Raw genomic sequence first — 18228 nt, 5'->3', positions numbered from 1 at the left:
GGTATGCTGTTTTTTTCAGCAGGGCACTAAGTGCAAGTTGTCAGGCTTTTATTTTGCTGGAATAAATGCAATAACAAAATATTAAAACCATATCAGAATGCCCACAATATACACAAATATCAGTGCATAACATATGAACATAGTCCTTGCTAGGGGTGACCCGAGTAGTCTAAGATTCGATGTTTTGACAGGAGAAGCCTGATTCGACTACTGCACAGTCAATCGTCGCAGATGTTATAAAATGAGGATCATTTAATTTTGGCTGTATAAGAGTGCACATTTTCTGATTTCACATTTAACAGCTTTCTCCCAATATAAAAAATATACAGCCTATTATGATAATACTAAGTAAATAATATGTGAAAAAGTAGCTTTCAATAAATATTTTTAAAGTCTGTTAATAGCCTAAATCCCGTGACAGGGCTACACGTCCATATCCAGAAACCACTGCAAAGTCTATTTGTTTCTGCAATTAAAAAGACAAAACAGGCAATTCTATACTTTCGTTATTTTAAAATTAATTTTAATATGTCTTTGTTTTAATTTATAGATTATTTAGTGTTATCTGATTAAACTATTTGTGGATTGTGTTTTATTCCCCTGCGCATTTAGGCATTTTGCACCCATGTTCTGCACCTTATTGATTCTGACTTCATTTTGTTTTAATTTTTTATTAATTATAAAAGATAAATTCTGATCTAATTTAAGTTCTGTAAGTTTTGGATTGCTTTCCGTTGTGTCGATGTTATGCTGTTGCATGCTGTCACATTCAATTTAGCCAAACGCGCTAGGTGTTCTGCGTGATCATATTTAGGCGTTCATCAAACTAAACATCAAAAAGCAGATTTTTTCGACAAGTATAAGTTTTAAAATATATTTAAAAAGGTTGCTTAACTTGTCAAAAGTTGAGCTACAAAACAGGTAAGCCGTTTATTTATTTATTTTATTTCGGTGATGACGCAGAATATAAATATCTCTACCGAATCTGACATAATTGTCTCTCTTGTGATTTAATATTACTAGGGTCGGTGTTAACTTTCAAATGATAGAAAAGAGATTCCTGAAACAAATGTTATAAGAATCAGTGTTTCAAGTGAATACAGAGATGATCAAAGTGAAAGTAAGCAATCAGATATTTCTGTGCAAAATAATAAAGAATAGTGTTTATAAAATCATTAATTTCAGTGTTTTCTGGTTATAAATGAACCGTTTAAGGAATTGTATATAAAGCTTGTCTTTTATAATTTACAGTAACAAATTATATATGTAGTTTCTCGTCTTTTATTTCCTTGCCACGCTAAATCTCAAAATGAAATAAGATCGCTGGACTTAGCCGTGGCTTCTGAGGCAGAATCTAATTAGTTATTTATTAGATTTAGTTATCAAAAATGTTTTGTGTAATATCTTTGTGTGCTGTTCTGTACATCTTGGCTTTAAAATGTTACGAGGAATCATTTAATGAATGTGTACACGTTGTCTTTCATATTAAGATAAAAACGCGTCCTCAGTTTCGTCTTTGTTCATCACTTGAAAGGCACTTGTGGTCACTTTTTACAGAAAGCTGTCTGTGTGTTGCCTTCGGAAATGCAATAATGGATATTTCAGACAGAAATTTAAAAAAGCTCACTAATGATTGCAGCCTACAGTAAGTGCGAGATTTTCTTGCGCAGGAACTTCATTCACGCACGGACATTTAAAGCAAAGCGATTTAGCATAATTTAAAAGAGTGTATCAACTTTTTATAAATTGCGGTTGTAATTTTTCCGGCATCTTGGGGCCCCTCCCAGCCCGAGGCCCTGGGCTTAAGCCCAGGTAAGCCCATGCATTAATGCGGCCCTGCTTATAGTTCTTCTAACCACTGCTTGAGCTTTCTTATATTCAATTAAATATTGATAATTGAGTGTTCTTTTAACCAGTCTAAATGCTTTATTTCTTGACCTCACCGCCTGCTGACAATCCTCATTCCACCATGGCACAAGTCTTCTAGTACCTTTACCTTTCGTTTTTGGAGTGGCTTCGTCTGCTGCCCTGTTAATTGCTGAAGTAAATTGCTTATTCACTTCTTCTATGTTCCCAGTCATATCTATCCTAGTAACTAATTCATCACCCAAATTCTGAAATTCTTCCCAGTTAGCTTTTCCAAATATATACTTAGGAATCCTTTTCTCTACCACATCTTCCATTCTCCCACCCACTGTGCATAATACTGGATAATGATCACTCCCCACCGTTGATGCTGATCTAACTTCCCAAAAACTATCCCCAGATAAAGTATTAGACACTAAAGTCAAATCCAGTACTGATTCTTTCCCCGTTATTAGATTAATCCTAGTTCCTCTCCCATCATTCAGACACACCAGGTGCTTTTCATCTATCAACTCTTCAATTATTTTCCCATTTTCATCTGTCTGTTCACCGCCCCACAATGAGCTATGGGCATTGAAATCTGCACACCAAATTACTCTTATCCTATCTTGACCTTGTATCTTCAATAAATTATCTAAAGATAGCCTTCCACACGGGTTATAATAATTAATTATTCGTAACCCTCCCACTCTGTCCCACATGTCCACCACCAAGTACTCCTGATCTATTTCCTTGTTCTTTAACTGATATGGGATTCCAATCTTTATAAACGTAGCACATCCTCCACCCCCTCTTGTAATCCTATCATTTCTTAATCCAATATAGCCATGAATAACAAATTCTAGATGTGGTTTCAACCATGTCTCTTGAATACATATTACATCTGGTTTTACTTCTAACTCATTTATGAAATGTTTAAATTCCTGGCCATTTGCCATTAAACTTCTAGCATTCCATTGTAAAAGAATAACCATTAGAATTAACCAACCCATGACACTTCTTGGCTTGACTGAATAGCAAGGTTCTCCCTTACTTCCTCCCATGTCAGTCCTACTAATCCCAGGTGATTAATTGCAGCTTTTACCACCAACTGAATTTTATCATTCTTAGACTTCACTTCTGCTGTACTATTTATTACTCCTGCTATGAATGTTACCAGGTCTCGTTTTTTCACATACAACACATCTTCCGACCGTTGTATAGGTTTCATTATTCCCACATTTTCTATCTCACTTGTATTAACTTCCCCCTTCTTAACCACTTTAACTGCATCTGCATAAGATATCCTTCTTTCCACTCTTATCTTTTGTATTTTTGTCTCTTTCCTCATTATTTCACATCCACCATAAGCCACACTATGATCTCCTCCACAGCTACAACACTTTGGTGGGGTCCCTGTTCCACAATTTCCATATTCATGATCACCACCGCACCTAGCACATCTTCTCTGTCTATTGCAATTTTTTGCAGTGTGTCCAAACCTCTGGCATCTATAACATCTCAAAGGCTTTGGCACGTACATCCTCACTGGATAGCTCATGAATCCCAAAAATACCTTCTTTGGAGTATTTTCTCCCTCAAATTCTATAGCCACTGATTCACTATCTCTTAGTACTCCTTCTTTATTTGACTTCAATCTTTGGACTTTCATTACATTACCCCCCTTAATCTTCTTTTTTAATTCCTCCATGCTAACATTTGTTGGTATTCCCGTGATCACTCCTGTGCATCCTACTTTTCTCACTTCTCCCACCCTCCCTACATATTCCACTTTACATTTTCCCATCTCTTTAATACTTAATGCTCTCTCCAATTGCTTTTCATCAGCACATTTCACCATCAAATTTCCATCATTAAGGACCTTTGCATATTGTATGTCCCCTATCTTCTTAGACAAAATTGTAGTTAACATAAAAGGGTTAACTTTCTTCATGTTTTCCTGATCCCTCTCATTAAACCGTATTATTACAACATATTCTTTATTTCTTTCTTTCTGGACTGTCTCCAATTCTTTTTCACTTCCAGAGCTATCATCAGTTTCATTTCTGACTCTCTTTTTCCCTTTATCTTTTTTACTACTCGTCTGAGCCCTCTCATCATCCCATTCACCTTCTTCCTCTTCATTATAATCCATTCGTCCCCACCTACCTATTTCTGATCCATTCACGGAACAGTCGTGCCCAACCGCCTAAAGATACTATTGATTGAATTTTCGAAATGCCGCTCAGAACAGTTGATCGCCAACAAACCAGCCCACTTCCTTCAAATGCGAGGCGAGGCTCCTTTAAAGCATTCGGAGAACACGTTAAATGGAACAGGCTAACAAGTGCACGTCATTACGTCATTGCGTGATTGAAAGGTGTGCTTTCGGTGCTGCGCGCATAGGATTGTGGGTGATTTCAGCGCGTGAAGAGCGCGAAGGATACAAATTTGCATCCTTTCCTGTATATGGGATATTTCTCGAACGAAGGACTCAGTCCTTGGCTGAAATTTCGAGGATCCTCGACATTGGAACAGTCCTTCGACGGACGTCGATGACGTAGCATCCTCGAAATTCTAGCTTCTGAGGATCCGACTGCTGCGTCCGAAAACTCAAGGCAGTGACTCGTTGCCTCACTGCCTCATGAGGAAATGACTTCGGAGGCATAAAGGTAGCTCAGAGAAAGACTTTCGGACACACTTCTAAGGCAGCATGTTTGAAATTTAAACAGAGAGCGCCTTTGTGATAACTAATCACATATTTGAAAACTACAATACTAATTTCTCGCTAGAAATGCAATTAAAAGGTGTAAAAAGTGAAAATATACCTTTATTTACACTAAATTGGTGGTCCAGTCGCGTCCTTGGCCGCCATTTTATTTTTTCGAACTCGACCGGACTCGACCAATCACATTCTTAATGTACGTCCACGCATAGGTATCTCAGGAGACAGGAAGTAAACCAAACATTGAATTCGGACATGCCTTGATGCCTTGCTGCCTTGGAAAGCTGCCTCAGAAGGCAGCAATTTAGAGTTTTCGGACGCAGCCTTCCTTGACATTGAGAAACGGCTACAGTGAAGATTCTTCAACATTTACTGATGCTTTGATTGACAGATCTGTGACTGACATCTAGTGGATAAATAAAGCATTACAATATTAAATGACCAGAGATGCTGCTGTAAGAATGTTATATTCTGTAGATATATTGATTAATTTACTGATTGATTTAATGTAGACATGTTTTATATTCTGCAACAGGTTTTATTTTTATTTAGGTTTTTCAACAGATAATGTGATTTTAATTTATTTTCTTGGACGTTTTGTCTTTTTTGTTTAAATAAACTGAGTAGAAATATTATAATTTAAATGTTCAATGTATTTCATATATTTATACAGGGATATATTCAGAGGTGTGAAGTAGTAAAGTATTTTTACTCACTACTCAACTATCTGTACTTTATCAGTTTTACTCTCTTTAACGTTCACTTTACCACATTCTGATGTTTAATATAGTCCTTTTCACTACAATACATTTCATAAATAAGATATTTTTAATCTTTATTACTTAAGTACAATAAATGTAGTACTCTCTTATATATATACTCAAGTAAATGTAATTAAGTACTAGATATTTAATGTCAATAAGTGAAAGAAAAACACTCTGATGAAGAACAATTAAAAAAATTGTATTTGAGTAAAGTAATTTTATTTGAGTACTTTACACCTCTGTATATCTGTGTTTATATTAAAGTGTATGAGTGTGTTTGAAGTGATCATAAAGTTTCCTGTACATCTGCACACAACAGGATTTGATGCTGAATAGATACTGAAGTGTTTCATTTATTTGATGTAAATTTATCTTCACTCTTGCAGGTGTTTGTCTCCTCTGAACATGGAGGGAGGAGCGTCGTTCATCAGCGCTGACGTTCTGCTGATATATATGGAGAAAATCAAAAATATCTCTTCTGATTTGTCACTCAAGTTGTTTGATGATTTCCTTTCTTATTTCTAATAAGGTAACAGAGAGCGTGATTGGTCTCTCTCTCTCTCTCTCTCTCTCTCTTTCTCTCTCTCTCTTTACACTAACTTCTCATTATTCTCTATCAGTCTGTGTGTACAGTAGAGGATTATGGAGATCTGTCTCACACTCATTTTACTCTTCTCTGTAGTAATGAACATTATTGCTGGTAAGTACACAACTGGGGTCAAAACAAATATTACATATTGAAAATGAAAGACTTTATGCTTTTTATCAACCATTTTTCATAAAGATTAATGTTTTTTTATCTGTGTTTCATATGTTTTAGATTTGAGTGTGAGGTTGATAAGTGATAAAAGTCCTTGTGCTGGTAGAGTTGAGGTTCTTCATGATGGTCAATGGGGAACAGTGTGTGATGATGACTGGGATCTGACAGATGCTGCAGTGGTATGTAGAGAGCTGGACTGTGGAGAGGCTGTACAGGCTCTGGGTGCTGCTTACTTTGGACAAGGATCAGGACCAATCTGGATGGATAGTGTGAACTGTAGAGGATCAGAGTCCTCACTGAAGAACTGTAGATCAAGAGGATGGGGTGCTCATAACTGTGTTCATGATGAAGATGCAGGAGTCATTTGCTCAGGTGAACTTCTCTAAATATAAGCCTGTTATTACTTCAAGTATACATATGTATTTTAATCATACTTTCACATGATATACAAATGCAAATTGTTTGAATGATTATGACCAGTATGTTATTAGTAAGCATTAACTTTTTTACATTTGTGTTTAAATGCATAATTCATTTGTCAGATCTAATAAATAAATTGGCATTCAAATAATTATTTAATGTTACTGTTTAAATAATGACAACAGCGATGACAGTATAAAGTATTAAGAAACAATTAAATGTGTATCACGTTTCATGCTTGATCTATTTTTCATATAAAAAGTCACAAAGTACCAAGACTTGTTAATAAATGTGACTCGTGTTGTGAGAATTAAAGTTCTTCATGAGAGGAACTGTGTTTCTAATTGTGTGATATTTATTCGTTCTGTATAATCAGATGGCATAAATGATGGATGGTCAAGACTTGTTTCTGAGTCTCACCTGTGCTCTGGAAGGGTGGAGATGTATTTTGGAGGAAGATGGGGCACAGTGTGTGATGCTGTGTTTGATGATCAGGATGCAGAGGTTGTGTGTAGAGAGCTGAACTGTGGGGTTCCTGTACAGCTGCTGGGTGCAGATACTTTTGGTAAAGGAGAGGAGCAGGTGTGGACACAAGAGATTCAATGTAGAGGAAATGAATCTAACATAAATTTCTGTCCACAACAATCTTCAAACAAGAACAACTGTTCCCATTATAATGATGTGGGAGTGATTTGCTCTGGTTGAGTATAAATATTTGATTTCCTCTTTTGATATTTTATATACAACTGATTAACCCTCTGGGGTCCGACCATTTTGGGACACTGTCAGAGGTTCTGACATGCTCTTACATTTGGTCTTTTTTCAGTTGCTTTAAAACATAATAATGGCAAGTGTCTCATACCACTGTGTTCAGCACAAACTGGGCTAAAATATTATATGAGCTACATGTATGTACATGTTTGTATTTTTGAGAGAAAAAGGTTTATGCGTGGTTTTTAAAAAAGCTAAAATTTTAAGTCACTGATATAAGTCCACAAAACCCATACTAAACATGTTTTAACAAGACTTTCCTAAACAGAATCTAGTAGTCTAGAGTTTTTTCTTTAAAATGATGTGAAAATCATCCTGCCTACTCATTCACATAAACCAGTATATTGATTTAGAAATTGTAAGACACTTTTTGTTTAGAGGGGCCGTATGCGAGAAGGATTGATTGACAGCTTGCAAACAAAGGCTCGCATAATGAGCTGCATAATGATCTGCATAATGACATTTGACATTTGGACATTTTGGAGGAGGGAACTACAGTAAAGAATGTGAGGACAAATGAACATGTTTGTTTGAGGTTTATTAAGAAGTTAACAATATAATCAAAATAGAAATGAAGCACAGTAGGACCCTATTCAAAAGCTTAACTTTTATAAGAAACTGATAAACAACAGAGCTGTAAACTTCATGTGGCTCATGTTACCATACAACTTTATGTCCAAAGAGTGTGAATATGTTTTTCCCCTTCATAGTTTACTGATGAGAGGGATGCAGACCTGTAAGAGAGTTATGAACAGCTGTTAGCATAAATTGTCCACAGAAATACCCTTACATACATAACTGATGGGTAAATGATAGCACTTGTAACGGTGGTCGCCTAAACTCAATATACTGTATAAAAAATACTTGGCCTAGGCGGGTTTCGAACCCGGGTCTACCACGTGGCGGCCTAACGCACTACCACTGCGCCACCATTTGGTCACGTGATTGATGTCTTTCACACACCTAGGTAGACTGACCAAGGTAAATTTATAATTTAAAAAAAGGCGAGTCTCCGTGTAAACAACGCGGAGCTCATAATAAAACGGTGTCGCGTGTAAAGCGGAATGCGTTGCATGTAAACAATATCATATTACAGCAGATCCCCCAGTGCAGCATAACTTAAAGTTGCCATGAAGGATACGAAAGTGAATAACTGTGTCTAACACTGTAACTTACAGCAAACAATGAAATCCGCCATTACGTGATCACGCGTAAGTTACTCGTTTGTAAACAATGCGAACGTTTTTCAGTCCGAAGCGTGCAGTCTGTTGAGGTTGCTTATGTAGGCTGAACTGCACAAGCCATAACATATTACATGATAGTAAATATAAATGAAGACAAATGACTTACAGTTTCTTCAGGAATATATCCGCCTCCATTGCGCCTTCCATTGTTCTTCTTCTTAGGTAACGTTAAAGATAAACGCTTCTCTTCCTCAATGTCCAGACATAAATGAAGATATTCCTCACGTGTGTGTATAAAGTTTATAATCCAAACATGCGCTAAAGTCTTTAAATCTTATCAAACATTACGCTTTGCTGGTTTGAACCAAGTAGTCCTCGCTGCAGACTGTAGCGCGGTGACGTCACGTACTGACGTCACGTATGTCTTCGGTGCGCATGCGCAGAGTGACGCATGGTATGTCTTTAATATTCATGTCTTTTAACGTCGTGTGACACGCCTTTGAGACGCATAAAAACAATTATAGGGAATTACAGAGCAAACTCAGCATTATCGGTTGTATTTTGAAGTTACTTTTTTTAAACGCGTGTGAACAGAGCAAACTCTATTTTGTATACCGGAACAGTGAACATTAATGACACCTTATATATATTTTAATCTTCCCTCTGTCATATGGTTCTTTTATGGGTTTTATATTTTTGGGCATATTTGTTGCCTTCAAAAAAAGTTTGACATTTATGGTAAAGTACTTTAAAGTTTAATCAACTACGTACAGTATGTTTTCAGTCTCCGCATCCTTTATTTACACATCAAAATCTCCATGATAACACATGTTGCTTCGTTTTATAAACACGACACACGAAACGATATACAGGATATAATACACCGCGTTCCTAAATTATTATGCACATGCCATTTTTGTTTATTTTTCCAATACAGCCAGTAAGTTTTCAAATTGTATTTCAGGCTCAACAGTTATGACAGTGTGGATGCTGTTATATTTAAATGAAATAAAAATGTCAAGTTATTTTAATACTTTGAAATATGCTGTTCCATATTATAGAGCAAGTTGTGGTCCTCATACAATATGGGTATAAAAAAAAGTGTGCATTATCGTAAAAAAGCAAATTATTTCGTATAACAATTTATTTGGTGGACCTAAACAGAAATCATTGAACTATTATAAGATTCATGAGATTTGACTATAAGGCTTTTAAAATATATTTTAGGAAAATATTAGAAAAAGGCATCATTAAAAAACACCAAGAAAACATGTATTTAAACCTGCTGGTGTCCCTGGAATCCCAAGAAATAAAGCTGTATTTCTACCCCTCCCCAAACCAAAACTTGCAAAAATAATTCATTTGATGTGAGCTAAGAATACACAAAGACTATTTTTAAACAATTTTATTTATTGACATGCAAAAATACAGTAAATAGTATAGATGAATGTCATTCTGGATTATTGGTGAATAGCCACTATGTTCAAACAAGATATTGGGGGGGGGGGGGGGGGGTCAAATGGACATCTAGAAGATATGTAGAGTTCCTAAAACATAGTTTTTTTTTTACTATGAGATAGAAGGAATTATGTCTTCTGAAATAAATTTACTTTCATGGAGGATAATATACCATCCCCATACTGCAAAAAAGCATCATTGACTATTTTAATTATTAAAATAAGAAAGAAATCAAACAATGTGTGACCCCCATCATCATCTGACCTAAGTCTTATTAAAGAGCCTGTTTAGCATCATAATATGAAAGATCTGTGAGGTGAACTGCACTTTAATTCGAAACATCAACTTAGGGATGCAATACTAGCATCAAGTACTATCAAGTGAAATAAAGACAAAACCTATACAGTACTTGTATACTTACAAGTTTTAATGAATAGGAGAATTAAAGTCATGTCAAATATATGCTCGTATATTATTATGTAACTTGTGTAAATATTTTTTCCCCAACATTGCCAGGTGGACAGTCTTTGAAGATTTCTCCACAGTGGAAGCATTGAGTCAGACAGTAGGGCATCAAAAACTGTTGTCTGTAGAACACAATCCAGTTCTCATGACCTAATTTAGACAAAATACAGATCAAACCATATTCAATTATTATAACAAACGGCATTAACAGAGTCATATAAGGAAATTTTTTTTAAATGAGATTACTTTACACATGCTAGACAAAGATATGCTTAGTACAATTTTAAGTTCAGGGTACTTTTCTAGCTGAAAGTTGAAAGGTTTTGAAGGCAATACAGTCTACCAGAGAATAAAGATGTAGACAGACAAAGAGTTTTCTTAAATAATTTTTAGAGTACTCCACATTAAGGATTTAAAGAACTTACTGTCAAGCCACAAAAAGTGAGCCTGTTCTTTAAATTTGGGCTCACTAACTTGTCCCTAAACATCTAGCATTTGAGTGCAAGCCTCAAGACAGCCACATCGCCATCAACCTTGACTACTCCCATCATGATCTGCCACAGGATCTCAGGTGACATCTGTCAAAAATAGCCAACAGTCAGTTTAAAATGCAACTACATTAGACAATAAAAAGAGAAACAGATAGATTGACAGTTTATACCTTGGTCAAGTAATCAAGTATATTTACAATGGTGTGAACATTTTAACTATTATGCCCTGTCAAGAAATAAAAGTGAACCAATTCAATAAGAAACAACATTACCATTTGTATACATCAAGGTAATCAGCATTACCTGTGGTTCAAGAGGATCCTTCACAACCGAAAAACAAGCATTAACAATCTTTTAATATTCAAAGAAGAATATTTTAAAATCTTTTAACATTTAAGGTCATATTTAATAGTACACATACTATGTACTTCACTGCATGGGTAAAGGGTAAAAATATAGCTGTATGCTTGCTGTTACTTACTGTTCCTTCTACATCCTGAAGCAGTCCTCAAGTAAGGAAGCCTTCCTCCTGAGCACTGTGGTTCAAACAGATGGCATCAATTCATTCTCTGGTCCGGTTTCCTTTAAGGCAGAAAAGTTTAAGTTAGAAAATATTAACACTTACATATTATGTGTCTCTCTTTTAAGTCCTAAAAATAATAAATTAAAACAAACAGTTATGCAAAAAACAACTAACCTGGCTTAGCTGGACTGTACTTGGTGACTGTTTTCTGTAAGTTACGTCTTCCAGTATCCATAAACATGCATCTAGAAAATCACATATGCAATGAATTAAAGGTTTGCTTTTTGTATATCTCACATAAACAGGTTTTACCCATCACATGAACGTAAAAACTCTTTGATAAATATAGGGAAACTCAATTCCTCAACATGATGTGTGAATGTAAAAAACTACTGGGGAGAAACAAAATTAGTTTTATAAGCAAAAAAGTTCGAATGTACACTTTTGAACAGAAATAATGTTTAATAACAACTAAAAGCAAACATAAAGCATAAATATTTATTTTATGTAATCGATTTACCGCAATCGAATTTATCCCTTTCGAGAAAACGCTAATCCAGAATTGCAGACGAGAAAAACAACTTCTTCGCTGTATTATTAAGGTTGGCATTAAACTTTTAGGCGCATTACCGCCACCTACTGATTAAAGTGAAATATTTTGTACATGCGCATTAAAGACATACGCTACGTAGAACATACCTGACGTCAGTACGTGATGTCACCGCGATACAGTCTGCAGCGAGGGGTGTCTCGTTTGAACAGCTCGTCTCTTCATTACCATGTCAACAGCGTGTGGGCGTGACCGCATTAGAGATAATGAGCTCAGCCAGGAGAAACGGTACTCTCTTTACTTCAATGCAGATTATATAAACAGGAAATATTTGTTTTTGATAATAATTAGCTTGTTTAAAAGTAGACATTTCAGGCTTTCTTTGGATATGTGTATTATGTTTGTGTGACGAGTATTCGCGGAGTTTCAACTAATTTTTGTAACGTGATTTGAGAGACAGCTGGCGGAGACAGAAATGTCTGAATGAGCACCCTGTTTATTTTCTTTATTTGACAAAAACACAAAGATCTGTTGTTATTGTGAATGTACACTAATTAAAGAGGAACCTTCAGAGTTTCAAATGATGTCAAACACGTAAGTGTTTGATTATTAATGATGGAGTATTTTAAGTTGATTCTGCTATGATAAGGAGAAAACACGTCAAAACGCGTCCCCGCGTTTTTGGACCCCTGGGGGTTAAACTGAAATGTGTCTTTTTGCTCCTATAATTTCATACTCTATATATTAACTGATAATTTTTCTTTTCAGGTTACACAGCACTCAGACTGGTGAACGGTCCTGATATCTGCTCTGGTCGAGTTGAGCGTCAGTATTTCAGTAAATGGGGCTCAGTGTGTGATGAGTGCATGAATATAAGAGCTGCCAATGTCCTCTGTAGAGAGCTGAATTGTGGGATTGCTGTGTCTGTTGTGGGAGTGGACTGGTTTGGAGAGGGATCTGGTGAAATCTGGGCTGATGTGTTTGATTGTCAGGGGAATGAAACAAAACTCTCAGAATGTTCAATCTCTTCATGGAGTCGAGCTGAATCCTCTCATAAACAAGATGTTGGAGTCATTTGTTCTAGTGAGTGAACTTCACTCTGTCATTAACATGAAGTTACTGTAGTGTGATCGTAATCAATCTGAAAATGTCAAATCCTTTCTCCAGATTCCTCTCTGTCTCTTCATGATGGTCGAGTGAGGTTGTCTGGAGAGAGAGAGTGTGAGGGTGAGGTGGAAGTTTACATTCATCAGGTTTGGAGGAGAGTTCTGCTGGACTCCTGGAGTCTCACTGAATCCTCTGTGGTCTGCAGACAGCTGGGCTGTGGCTCTGTGCTGAACTTCACTAACTCCTCTTCATCCAGTGATGAACACAGTTATGAGTGTGTGATGGGCTTCCAGTGCTCTGGGACTGAAGATCATCTGAGGAACTGCAGCTCTCCACAAACTCTCAACTGTAGCTCCAGACAACAGCTGTCAATCACCTGCATTGGTCAGAATTATAATATCTTAATGTATTTGTAAATGTATTGCTTCATGAGCACTAACTGTTCCTCTTTCTGTATCTGATCTAAGGTCAGCGGTCCATCAGGTTGGTGGGTTCAGGTGGAGATTGTGCAGGAAGGCTGGAGGTTTTTCACAAAGGTTCATGGGGTACAGTGTGTGATGACTTCTGGGATATTAAAGATGCTCATGTGGTGTGCAGACAGCTGCAGTGTGGAGTGGCTCTCAGTAATCAGCCAGTACCAGCCTGGTTTGGTCCTGGTTCTGGACCCATATGGCTGGATGATGTGAACTGTGAGGGGAATGAGACGTCACTCTGGAGCTGCTCTTCACGGGTCTGGGGAGATCATGACTGTAAACACAAGGAGGATGTAGGAGTCGTGTGCTCAGGTAAACACAAACCTGCAGTTATGAAGTGATTGTGGTTAAATATATTTAAATGTTTTGATCAGATACATTCATTGTAAAATATTTTATTAGCAAATTTAAAGTACCAGACTGTGATTGATATAATTGTGTTTTCAATCTAGAGTTTAAAGAGTTCAGGTTAACTGAAGGCTGTGAAGGGAATGTGGAGGTTTTCTACAATGGATCTTGGGGTAATGTTTGCTACAATCAGATGGACAGAGACACAGCGAGTCTGATCTGTCAAGAGCTGAACTGTGGAAGATCTGGCAGTGAACCCAATTATTCAGATGGACTGAGGTCTCAGAATTGGTTGGATAACTTTAAATGTCGACCACAAGACTCCTCTTTATGGCAGTGTCCATCTTCAGCTTGGGGACAGGATTACTATAGTACAGATGAAGTGGCCAACATTATCTGCTCTGGTGAGATGAAATTTAAGTTACTGTCTTGTGAGATTTCTAATTATTTTGTGTGTAATGTATTCAGTAAACTTTAGAGTTTGTGATAGTATATTGCTGAAATGATATGTTTTATTTGGTTTTATCCACCTTATTTTCAAACATGGAAGTAAGTGATGTGACGTATTTCCCTTTTTTGTTTGAGACATCCATTTTAATAGCCGACTGGTCGTGGGAGCACACATAAAACCTGATTTAAACAGTTATGGTAAATATTTACTACAACTACCATGTATGACCCAGTGAGAGGATGAAATTAAGAAGTGGCCTGATATTTAATATGAAAATAAATTCAATCATTTCGTGTTGTTGCTCAGAAGTGACGTGGCTTAAATGCGCAACTATAATAGCACAGAAGCATATCAGTATCTTTAAAATGGGAAAGTCAGTCGGGTGTTTGTACAAGGAATAGATTGTTTAGGCGATGGTTTAAAATGTTACAACTGTAACTGTTTTTTTTTAAACTGCAATTTAGACAAAAGTATATGCAAACACATTAAGAACTATTATAAACATTAACTAATAAGCAGTTTATGTCGTATATATTATGAACTGTAATTGCATTTTTGTAATAATATATATATATAGTAGCAGAATAAATAAATCAGCTAAATCAGCATATTTTTATCAGCATAATATTAGTTGTTTTTAAACAATTATTGTATTTATTGTTCATTGGCAGTTTCTATTAAAGGTTTTACTGGAAAGATGTGGATATCATGGGTGCACGTGCGCCACATACACATTCAACTGTTGTGCGTGTATTATGGTCAAAATAAATGTTTTGTAGAGATTTACAGTGTTTTTATCAGCTATTATGGCAACCCCTAACTACACAAATTATGCCGGTCTTCCTGGATTTCATAAGAAGCATTAAAATAATGTTGATTATTTTTCTGTAAAACGCACACCTGGCCTGTCAAATGTTTTAAAATAACCACCAGAATGATGTTTGTGGTAACCGTGGTATAAGCATAATAAATGACTCCTGTTCTTCGAATTATTTGAAAATAATGCTTTGCATCATAACTCGCTACCACCTTTGGTGTGCATTATTTTCAAAAAATACTATCATCAATTATTTATTACGTGATTGACATTTTCTCATGTAATAATTTCAGAAACAGAGATAAATGAAGTTCCTCGGAGTGGTCTGTCATGTTCTACATCACCATCTCCTCATCAGAGACAATGTTCAAGTATGTTTGTGTGATAAATAAAACTGTATCAAATTGTAAAAATCTGTGTTCAATCTATGTGTTTCAGTGTTGTTGTAAATGTTGTTTGTTGTGTGTGATGTAGATCATCTTCCTCTCAGACTGAATGGAGGGAAGGGTTTGTGTTCGGGGAGACTGGAGGTTTATCATAACTCTGTGTGGGGTTCAGTCTGTGATGATTTGTGGGACATCAGAGATGCTCAGGTGGTCTGCAGGCAGCTGGGTTGTGGAGCAGCATTGAGTGTTGATGGGAATGAAGCGTTTGGTGCTGGTGAAGGTGTTGTGTGGATGAACAGAGTCGAGTGCAGAGGGACTGAGATTCACCTGTGGGACTGTCCTCATGTCCTGAAAAATCACACTGACTGCTCACACAAAGAACAAGTTAGACTCATCTGTGCAAGTGAGAGGAAAACACTGAGAGATCAATTCATTATCATTTCAGCAGTTTCCTTAATATGCTTAGTTTTTATTTTATTTTACAGACTCTTCAGTATCTACAACTCCTGCCACAACAACAACATCAGCTTCTCCTTCAGTTTCTCAGACAAACAGGAGATCAGTGACTCCTCCACAAACTCCTCCTCTCTTCAATCCTCCAGTGGTTGTGATTGTACTGGGAGTTTTGCTCTTACTGCTCTTAGTGCCGCTGCTGATACTGATTCAACACAACAGAGAGATGAGGAGAGGTACAGAGATCCACACATCACATACAAGTACACATCTGACATATTGAACTACATCAACATCAATCTTACTACAGTCTTGTTCAGTGTATCATCAGTCATGTGTTGTGTTTGTGTGTCTACACTCACAGCTCTCTCTAAGAGGAGACACAGGACTCAGACTGAAGCAGTTTATGAAGAGATTGATCACAGACACACAAACACACACAAACACTTCACTCAGAGAGGTGAGACTTCTGTCTTATTCAATCAAATCAGATGTAGAAATATTAAAGTCGGTCTGATGTTTGTGAGTTGAGCGGATGTTCGTCTATTATTGGTCCTGTTGGGCCTCCGGCTTCGGGCCGCCTAGTTCGTCCGCGGAGCTGCGGGTGTGTGTGTGTGTGTGTGTGTGATTGTTTTTGAAGGTTAATGGGGAGGGGGGTTCATATGCTTGTAAGTTTATATGCAGGTGTGTGTGTGCTTCTTCCTGTCTGTTTGTCTTGAATCCGGTGAGAGATGAGTTCATGTCAGGATACAGGTGTGTGTTTGCAGAATGAAGTTAACTTATATTTTTACTGTCTAAATAATGTTTTAATATAAATCTAGATAAAATAGGTTGATGTGATATTTGTGTGCTCTGTGATGTAAATGTAGGTTGAGGTTGTTTGTAATGATCAACATGTTTCTGAATCTTCTGCTTCACTTTAACAGCGAGTCTCATCTCTGAAGAACAGCATTCTGGATATGAAGATGCTGATGAGCTTCTCTCAGGTTAGAGGACTGAAATCAATATTTAGGATTTGAAGCAAATTAAGACACTTTTTTTGATAATTTTTGACAAACTTGACAAATATACACATTACAATTCACAACACTAAAGTTTCTGAGTCTCTTATCTTTATAGCAAAAGACTACAAGATTGAATATTATGATGATGTCTCTAATGGCAGTGACCTGAAAGGTTTGTGACTTTATTGACTGATCAGACTTCATGGTCTCATAATGTACAAACAGATATTTTGTATTTTGTTTCAAACATGTTTTGTGTTGATGTAGAAGAGATGGTGAATAAAGTCCCAGCAGAATACTATGATGATGTCATCACTGATGGACTAAAAGCAGACAGTGAGACAGGTGCACTTCTGTTATTCTGTATTAAGATGAAATATAAGATCTGTACACGAAGAGAAAATATACTTTATATCTCTATGGGTGTGATGACGTGTGTCTCATGTTATATTTGTAGAAGACACACTTGAGAAGTATGATGATGTCATCACCACAGGACAAAACTCTGATCTTCAAAAAGGTGATTTTACTTCATTTCTAGGCTGTTTTTGTAACGTAACATTTATTTAAAGTGACGCTCAGTACAGATATAATGTAAGTTTACTGACTCTTTGTCATTCTGATGCGATTTGTTGTTTATCTCTTATGTATGTTTTTTTTTTTTTTTTTTTTTTTATCTCTTATGTATGTGAACACAACAGAGAGTTATGATGATGTCATCATCAATGGACAGAACTTTCAAGGTGTAATAGGTGAGTTACACAGAAGAGCACATTTATCAAGCAGTACATCTAAGTTTCTTATGTATGTCTATTATAGCATTAATTCAGTCATTGTGACTTTATCAGCTGTTATCAGTTAGTGTCAGAAAGAGAAATGTGTCTATGACATGAGACATGATGTATTACAAATCACAATATGAGTTGTTTGTCATGTGACTTCATCAGAGAGAGTTCAGGAGGAGTATGATGATGTGAAGAATGACAGTGAAGATGTGACAAACCTGTTAGGTAGATTATTAACCTCTAGATCTCATTTAAAGATGTATATTATAATATCATCTGATCTTTATATATTATCTATTTAAACTGTTCAGTTTAAAATCCTCATACAATAAATAAAAGAATATGAATGTGCTTTTGTTTTACACAACAGATTATGATGATGTGGGGGAGGAGCCAAACAAAGTGAGAGGGACTGTGTGACTCAAATACCACACCCACTGTCTCATGT

At 36.4% G+C, this 18228-nt stretch overlaps 1 protein-coding gene and 3 long non-coding RNA genes across 5 annotated transcripts in view; 2 read left to right on the top strand and 2 right to left on the bottom strand.

Annotated features, from left to right (window-relative positions):
• Nucleotides 1-18228, bottom strand: part of LOC141364967 (uncharacterized) — a 224146-nt gene that overhangs the window by 23483 nt on the left and 182435 nt on the right. The gene's annotated exons all lie outside the window — the stretch shown is intronic.
• LOC129432125 (scavenger receptor cysteine-rich type 1 protein M130-like) lies at nucleotides 6019-16982 on the top strand. The gene is given in 11 exon segments (XM_073870114.1): nucleotides 6019-6034; nucleotides 6140-6486; nucleotides 6929-7214; nucleotides 12725-13039; nucleotides 13124-13447; nucleotides 13531-13848; nucleotides 13989-14288; nucleotides 15627-15941; nucleotides 16024-16227; nucleotides 16356-16451; nucleotides 16918-16982. Coding segments are annotated over 11 exon segments (2586 nt in total).
• Nucleotides 10337-12170, bottom strand: LOC129446203 (uncharacterized). 2 transcript variants are annotated; one of them, XR_012370309.1, is made up of 5 exons: nucleotides 12106-12170; nucleotides 11581-11651; nucleotides 11365-11465; nucleotides 10818-10970; nucleotides 10337-10542 (listed from the first exon to the last, which is right to left on the bottom strand). It is a non-coding gene; the product is annotated as an uncharacterized lncRNA (long non-coding RNA). The 2 variants fall into 2 exon arrangements; XR_012370308.1 differs by lacking the exon at nucleotides 12106-12170 and adding an exon at nucleotides 11927-12039.
• LOC141365016 (uncharacterized) overlaps nucleotides 17451-18228 on the top strand; it is a 62544-nt gene continuing 61766 nt past the window's right edge. Inside the window, exons 1-2 of the long non-coding RNA XR_012370329.1 lie at nucleotides 17451-17515; nucleotides 17697-17747. This is a non-coding gene — a long non-coding RNA (uncharacterized lncRNA). The remainder of the gene's footprint in view (nucleotides 17516-17696; nucleotides 17748-18228) is intronic.

This window comes from Misgurnus anguillicaudatus, chromosome 1 (genome assembly GCF_027580225.2).
Source record: "Misgurnus anguillicaudatus chromosome 1, ASM2758022v2, whole genome shotgun sequence".
NCBI lineage: Eukaryota > Metazoa > Chordata > Actinopteri > Cypriniformes > Cobitidae > Misgurnus > Misgurnus anguillicaudatus.
The sequence above is the reverse complement of the archived record's forward strand: the minus strand, read 5'-3'. Positions and strand labels throughout refer to the sequence as shown.